The sequence below is a fragment of the Camelina sativa genome, unplaced genomic scaffold, assembly GCF_000633955.1.
Source record: "Camelina sativa cultivar DH55 unplaced genomic scaffold, Cs unpScaffold00474, whole genome shotgun sequence".
NCBI classification, from domain to species: domain Eukaryota; kingdom Viridiplantae; phylum Streptophyta; class Magnoliopsida; order Brassicales; family Brassicaceae; genus Camelina; species Camelina sativa.
Window position 1 is genome coordinate 10,457 of NW_010921705.1, and position 7,550 is coordinate 18,006.

A 7,550-nucleotide genomic window follows, 5' to 3' on the forward strand; every position below is an offset into this window, starting at 1 on the left:
TTAGGTGGGTTTGAGAATGTTAGGAATGTGTATGAGTGGAGAGGTGTCAAACTTAAGGTTGATGAGACCAAGTATGCTTTTGGGAAATGTTTTGAGATTGAATGTGAGACAGAAGAACCAGAGCGTGTTAAGACCATGATTGAGGAGTTTCTTACAGAGAACAAGATTGAGTTCTCCAATTCGGACATGACAAAGTTTGCTGTTTTCCGGTCAGGAAAGCTTCCTTGACATGGTTAGTCTTTCTTAATCTCTGTGGTTAGCTTTTTTTGATTGAATTTCACCAGTAAACTTATAAGTATTCGATTTAATGAGATCAAAATTAGTTATTGAAGAAATGGTTATAGAATGGTTAGCTCGATTTTTCGACTGAATTTGTAGGTAAACGTTAGAGTGCTATCTTTTGAAGTCAAGTTGGGGTTTTTGAAGAAATGAATTCCATTTGATTATAGTATAGAATGTTCTTTGTATAGATGGGTCTCAATCATTTCAGTATGATGTCTTCTTGTTAGTTTGTTTGCTGGTCTGAGAGGACCAAAGTTTTCATTTTGATATGTTGATACTATTCTGATTCATGTATATCTCAGAGACGCCTAAACTGGTTTAACTCTTCTATCAATATGTGTTGCTAAACATCTTCATATCCATTTTGTGGATTGCTTTGTGGAATCTTCTATATGGATGCTTTGAAGAGACTCATACAATTTTGGGTTGTTATGTTTGGTTCCATATGATCTAATTTACTTTGTTCGTGTATTCAGTAGGTGGGAGGAAGAGTGGTTTCTTGGTTCACGGATTTCGGGCTTCAGCATGATCAACTTAATTATAGTGATTGCCATTTGCAAGAATATTTACTATTGAACTAGATGATCACAGTTTGTACTATTTTCTCAATGTCTTGTCAATCTCTTTAAGTACTAAGGATTGGTTCATGAGCCTTAATATTATTTTGGAATTGGTTTTTCTGTAAATTTGATTTCAACCAAAACCTTTACACCTATCAGACTACAAATGTTAACAGTTAAGTGAGAGAGAGAGAACCTAATGATGAAGACATAATGAAGGGTTTATATAGGATTTGTTAAACATCTGAAATAAACTTCGAAAAGGGCCCTTCGTTTGAAAGAAGAAGAAGAGTTGGTTACTGATGGTCTGAACTACTTCAAGTTGGTCAGCTGAGATGTGATGGGCTGTGAGACTTCTATGTAAGCTCTTACCATAAAAGCTTACATAATTTCTATGTTCCGTACCTTACAAATTGTGTAGAGGGTAGTCTTAGAACCTTCACCTTTGTATCGTGGCATTGGAGAAGTACGCCAAAAGTCTTTTAGTTGAAACTCAAAAGAACAACGACGTAAAATATTCCTTAAAAGGACATATGGTGAAAGCTCTTACTATACAAGCTCCTAGGATTTTTCTTAGATTCGTTTCTCTTATTGCGAAGGTGTACGTTGTTCGACCACATGAACTGTGCCTACCATATTGATACCCTAAGTAAGTGTTAACGACTAAACAGCTGATGCAACAATGGCAAGAGAAACATCAACAGCAACCAAGAAACTGCCAACCACGGTGGGCATTCATGCCGCTAACCACCGTAGGCAGATGTGGAAACAAAGAAAAGAAGAAGAGACCAAGCATTCTAAACACAGAAGATAACTAAAATCCACATCGAAAAAAATCACACATGACAACAAATGGTAACCAACACAAGATGAAATCTCAATAAGAGGACAAGAAGTATCCCTACACTACTTAAACCAACACAGAAGATCATCCTCTTCAAGTCTTAACCATCCAAAGCACAAACACTTGTTAACACATGATTCATTTTCTCTTCTTCGAGGGTGGCTGGCGAACATCGTCATCATCTTCCTCATCCTCGTCTTCTTCCTCATCCTCATTGTCCTCATCTCCATCATCATCATTATCACCCTCCTCATCATCGTCGTCATCATCATCATCGCTGTCTCCTCCACCATTGGCCACTGGATCATCCTCTGGATCAGCTTCTTCCCCTTCTTCCCCTGAGAAATCTTCATCATTAGCATCATCCTCATCGTCGTCATCCTCATCAGCGTCTTCATCATCATCATCGTCATCGTCACTGTCACTGGCATCTTTGTTTTCCTCAACACGGCTTCCTCTTTTGTAACCCTCCTTCAGAGACAAGCTAGAGAAACATGAATACAGATTGGTTCATTTAGATACAACTCTTGTACCTCGACAATAAGACAAGGAAAGGAAGCCCGTCATACTCACCTCTGGTCAACAGCAATTAACCCCATTAGCAATGATTCTGCCTGCGACAATCACACAAGAATGTTGTTAAAATAGGAAGCCAGAACTAAACAGCAGAATGTGTGATAAAGATATGATGCATTAATGCAAGATTGGTCGAAAAGGGAATTCAAAAGCGAGAAAACAAGTTAAAAAGGATCATACTCGAAAAAGGAAAGCAAATAACAACCACCAACACACAAAAAAAAAACAAAAATTTTTATTGTTGCAGTCCTTGTGTATAGAGATCCAAACTTGCAAAGAGGGACTTCATTTGTGTTTTGCTCTATTACTTACCCAACTCCAAGAACACATCCTCATTACAAAGAAACACACAAGCGGAGGGCAATGAATTAACAACAATTGGCAAACCCCACAAAATAAAAGTGACCAATTAACAAAAAGAGTGACTCCGGATTTTGTTTCTAAGCTAAATTCAACTTCATAGTCCAAAGACCCATCCAGAACCATTTACACAGAAGACTATAGCCACAGAGACTATAGACCCAACAAAAACCTGCACATAGCTAAATTCAAACCACAACAATATCAACACAAAATCTAGACCTTAGAACAGAAATCTGAATATGCAAATATGAACCATTTACACAAACGAGAAGAAAAATCCCTAATGTTCTTTGCAAATCAAATACAATACAAACAACCACAACTATAATCCTAACAGAGAAACAAGAAGCAAACAAAGCAAATCTACACTACAAGGAGACTGATAAAAGAAAAGAAAAAAACAAAAAACTGTTCTTTACCACAAGGAGCAGACAAGCCAGATTCTTTCCGACGAGGATGAGAAGCGACTCAGTGACAGAGCAAGCCCATGTCTGTTGACTCTGCGTCACCATTGACCCAGCAGCAGCAACCACTTCCATAGCTACTCAAAATTGAACACAAACAAAAAAACACTCCTGTAAGAGATGAGAAGACAGAAAGTGTTCAACTTTTAACAAAAAAAAAAATTCTACAGGAGACCAAGAGACAAGGAGAGANTCTACAGGAGACCAAGAGACAGGGAGAGAAAGAGAGAGAGAATAAGAGGAGAGAACCTCAACAGCTTATGTGTCTAGATCCGGTCAAGGTAAACCCTAGATTTTGGTACGACTAGGGTTTTTTGGTCTTTGAGGTAAGATCTGATTTATAGACAGATTAATTGCTATGTCGACACATGATAAGAATTAAGATGATTTTTGATTGGTGTAATCTAGATTTTTATCCTGATTATTCATTATTTAAGGGATTAGCTATTTAAAAAAAATAGATTTTTTTCGTGAGGGATTAAATTTTAATCTAGGAAAAATTGAATAATTTAGTTATCTATATAATATTTCATGTAACTTTTATTCACAAATTTTNGCATGATAAGAATTAAGAAGTTTTTTTGATTGGTGTCATCTAGATTTTTATCCTGATTATTCATTATTTAAGGGATTATCTATTTAAAAAAAAAAATAGATATTTTTCGTTGAGGGATTAAATTTTGGGGAATTGCACGGAATGATCATAAATCAAACTATAATTTACTGCATGACTATAGTAACCATGATAAACTAATACCCAACATATTTTCTATAATATTTACTAAATTAGCCCTGTTGTATGATCAACAGTTGCCTACTATCTCTCTCTTCTCTAAACAGTGGTGAAGGTGAATAGGCGTTACTCTTACATCCCAACTCATGAAAGGACTGACGTGTTACATTAGTTAAAGGGGTTTCTCCGCCGTTTCGCATCACACCATCCGGGGACCATTGAAGAACAAGAGCACGGCTACTAGTAAAGAAATCCGAGAACCATGGTGAAGGGTGTGTGACGCGATCCCGTCGCCTAGTGTTGGGGAAAAGGTTGACGTCGTCTGGGAGAAAGATTTGAGTAGTGACAACTTTAGTAAACTGTTGTCTGACTAGGACAAACTTACCGATTGGGGTTGTGATCGATCTTCGCGGTTCGTGTGCTGGTGAGTGTCAAATTGGATATTGTTCCTCTTCAATGGTGTTCTTAGTCTATCGACAGAATACTCTGTTCATTATCGCTTGTATGTAGAGATTATTAACTGAAATTTGACTAGTAATTGACTAAATATATAATCAAATTAGTCGGTGCATGTCGATATGATAAGAATTGTTATCTGGCTGGCTTCTACTTTACCATCCCTATTCAGACTATCTAACACCTATTGGAGTGGCTTTTCAACAGGTTTATTCGCTACTAGATTCGATGGATGAGAATAGATTGCCTCAGCGATTGTTCTTGTCAGGATGTGAGCCTTCAGGGAGAAATAGAGTGAATAACTATTTCAACTTGCGTTGAATAGAAAATATTAAAAAGGCCCTCGATGATGACCAACTGGAGCAGTTGGCGAGTTCCAAGTTTGGCCACTTATTGTTAATGGGCAACCATACCTTCTCGGTTATGTTTGTTCATTACCTTCTGTCACGTCAGCTTGTTACGAAGAAAAAGTACGATCTCTGGTGGGTATTTACGGGGAAACCAATTAGGTACGCCCTAGATGACTCCCTAGATGACTTCACACTTGTGACAGGGCTCAATTGTCAGAAGTCTGGTTTTAAGTTGGGCAAGCGTAGAGATAAAGCGGTCAAGAAGGGATGCAATGCACCATCCCCAATGTGGAAGTCCTTGTTTGGCAGTGAGCCAAAACCTACAGTCTCGTGGATTTTCTAGAAGTTATTGTTGGGGAAGAAATACCGGGATGTTAACACCCGTTTCAGGCTGTCGTTGCTGCTTTTAGTTGATGGCATTTTATGCCCAACGTGTGGTAATACAAATATTAGTCCAGAACATGTCGAGATGGTTGGGGATGTTGAAGCTTTTCTGCAGTATCCATGGGGTCATGATTCATTCCTCAAAACAGTGAGGAGTGCTAACGCACGAACTGTGAAACAGCTTGCGCAAGATACATGTGCCATCCAAGGGTTCTCACACGTGTTGGTTCTTGTAACTGCAGCTTGTTGTCCTAATATCATCCAGGGTCCTATATTTGGTATTGACATGAATGACCCGTCTATCCCAGTGGAAGATATTGTTCAAAATGTTTGCGAGCGGAACCTTGCTGTGTACGTCCAAGCAGCTAGAGTGGTTGATGAAACAAGCCAGGTTTTGTCTTGCTACTAGGCCTGAATGCATTAACTAACAATACTAAATACAACAATCTAATTTCTCTTGTTTATGTTGAACAGGCGTTGGTTCGATCCATGTTGAATGCGGATCGGCTTGAAGCTAATAGCAAAGCTTTCTCTGACGAGGAAGATGATGACGACGTCAAAAATTTGGTTCAAATGGTGTTAGATGGTCATCCTTTCGAACACAACAGCTGGTGTGGTGGGGTAGATGTTGATTCTATTCATGAAGTTGGCCCTCATGGACCAACACCAGAGGAGCAAGAAGAAGGCGAGAACGGGTGTACTGACGGTTTACCAGATCACGCAGAAGACCATACATCAAATAGCGGTGCTGATTCAACTAAAGGTAAGATCGTTGATATGGTGAAACTAGTGAAAGAAACAACACACGCATTGGAGGAGTGTATGGTTCGCCAACAGAAGACCAATACTTTGGAACTGAAAGCTTACTTTGACGCCAGCATGTTTAGTTCGGAAAAAAATATAGCTACACTGATTAAAGCATCTATGGTACAAAATGGTTCTACATCTACTGGTCGGAACATTGAGGATGTAAGAGCAAAGGGTATTACACTTTCACAACATATATTCAGATTATAAGTTGCGACATTATGGAATGTGCATCATACCATACTATATTTGCAGATGCACTATTTTATGGTATGATCAATATACTGTTTTGTATGCAGGGGACTCAGGAATCCAGGTGTGGACCAAGCCTCCATAAGGGAGTTACAGATGGAACATTAGTGGTGTGTGTTCCAGCTTATACTTCTGCTATACATTGTATTAAGATCATTGAGGGACTAAAATCTCTGTATTACTTTTTTTTCCCGGTAGCAGGAAAATGCTAGGGCTGCGCCGCCCAAGTTATCAACCGTTAATGTCACCAACATCGATGTGGATCCTCCGACGTTTTCTATTGGCTTGACACAAATCGAGAAAGAAGGGAATTTGCAAGCTGAGAAAGTAAGTGTCATTGGAATATGAATTTGCATTGAGTTTCATAACTTCTATATAGATGACTCTTTTGCTTCTTCCTCAGTTGTGAATCATACTACACTATATACAGTAGATGCATTATTCTATACTCAACTCGATAGACTGTTCTGTATTCAGGGGTATCGAGAATCCATGTTTGGACCTAGCAACAATGAGGGATATCCAGATGGTTTACAAATGGTATGTCGTCCAACCTTGAAATTATGTTATATGTTGGCTTCACCTTCTTGATTTACTAAACATAATTTGATAATGTGTTTTAAATGGATAGCCGTAAAATGAGACGTCTGCACCGCCCATGGATACTACTGTCCCCAACATCGTCGATGTGGATCCTCCTACGTTTTCTATTGGCTTGACACAAATAAAGAAAGAAGGGAAGATGCCAGCTGAGAACGTGTGTTTGCTTGGTTTATTATATGAATTGAGTCTCAATATTTTTTTACTGCTTTTGTAATAACTGGTCATCGCATCTCGTATGGAACAAGCTCGGTTAAAACATGTCCCCAGGTTGAGTTAACTGAGCCGGTTGGCATAGTTGACTTAACGCAGGACCTATTTGAAGTTACTCGCAAAAGGTCATCTAAAAAGGGTAGAGCGACATCTCAATCTAGACAAAAACCTACCCGCATGAGCCTGCACATCCGTAGTGTACCAAACAGTGGCCATTCTGCATGTGAAGAGGGCCAGAGTAGTTCATTGATGGCAACTGCGAAACCTGATATCGTCTACAAAAGCAGGAAGAAGCGCCGAACTGAAACAAAATCTTCTAACGGTGACTTGCAGTCAAATGCGACAAAGCGTGCATCACCCATGCTACTAGTTGGAGGGTTTGCCGCATTTTCAGTACCAACTGATAAGTTGGTTTATGATTTCCTGAAGATGATGGAAAGGGCAAGGTCAGTCGTTACTAATTAACGCCTTTGAATTTCAGCCATGATTCAGAAACTCAGTTAATCTGATCTCAGGTTGCTTGTCGATGCAGATCCTACGATTTGACATGTGGTATGGTGGTCGACAATACTGATTTTCTCAAAATTTTTGAAGCATCCGCCTTCCTTGATGAGTCGGTATGTTATCTAAGTTATGCTATGTATCTAACTAATTGCATGGCGATGG

At 39.0% G+C, this 7,550-nt stretch overlaps 2 protein-coding genes across 4 annotated transcripts in view; one reads left to right on the top strand and one right to left on the bottom strand.

The window, feature by feature from the left end:
• The window catches only part of LOC104773151 (triphosphate tunel metalloenzyme 3-like), a 6,464-nt gene extending 5,501 nt beyond the window's left edge, over positions 1 to 963 (top strand). The window contains exons 2-3 of one of the 2 annotated variants that reach the window (XM_010497724.2): positions 5 to 232; positions 762 to 963. In XM_010497724.2, coding sequence (XP_010496026.1) covers positions 5 to 228 — 224 coding nt within the window. In that variant the 3' untranslated portion in view covers positions 229 to 232; positions 762 to 963. Of the gene's footprint in view, positions 1 to 4; positions 233 to 758 lie in introns of both variants that reach the window. The other variant, XM_010497723.2, reaches the window with a different exon arrangement.
• A 576-nt stretch (positions 964 to 1,539) lies between these two features.
• On the bottom strand, positions 1,540 to 3,461 carry LOC104773152 (phosphopantothenoylcysteine decarboxylase subunit VHS3). 2 transcript variants are annotated; one of them, XM_010497725.2, is made up of 4 exons: positions 3,339 to 3,461; positions 3,045 to 3,166; positions 2,260 to 2,300; positions 1,540 to 2,170 (listed from the first exon to the last, which is right to left on the bottom strand). In XM_010497725.2, the coding sequence occupies exons 2-4, from the start codon at positions 3,162 to 3,164 to the stop codon at positions 1,825 to 1,827; spliced, it is 507 nt and encodes a 168-aa protein (XP_010496027.1). In that variant the 5' UTR covers positions 3,165 to 3,166; positions 3,339 to 3,461; the 3' UTR covers positions 1,540 to 1,824. The 2 variants fall into 2 exon arrangements, with proteins under 2 accessions (XP_010496027.1, XP_010496028.1); XM_010497726.2 differs by lacking the exon at positions 3,339 to 3,461 and having other exon boundaries at positions 3,045 to 3,286.
• Between the last annotated feature and the right edge of the window lie 4,089 nt (positions 3,462 to 7,550).

What these genes read in the sequence shown, in the direction of transcription:
- LOC104773152 (XM_010497725.2), bottom strand. Translation starts at nt 3,164, where the DNA reads ATGGAAGTGGTTGCTGCTGCTGGGTCAATGGTGACGCAGAGTCAACAG. An exon ending in TGGCTTGTCTGCTCCTTGTG is followed by an intron (nt 2,301 to 3,044) that starts GTAAAGAACAGT and finishes TGATTGTCGCAG; the next exon opens with GCAGAATCATTGCTAATGGG. An exon ending in TTAATTGCTGTTGACCAGAG is followed by an intron (nt 2,171 to 2,259) that starts GTGAGTATGACG and finishes ATGTTTCTCTAG; the next exon opens with CTTGTCTCTGAAGGAGGGTT.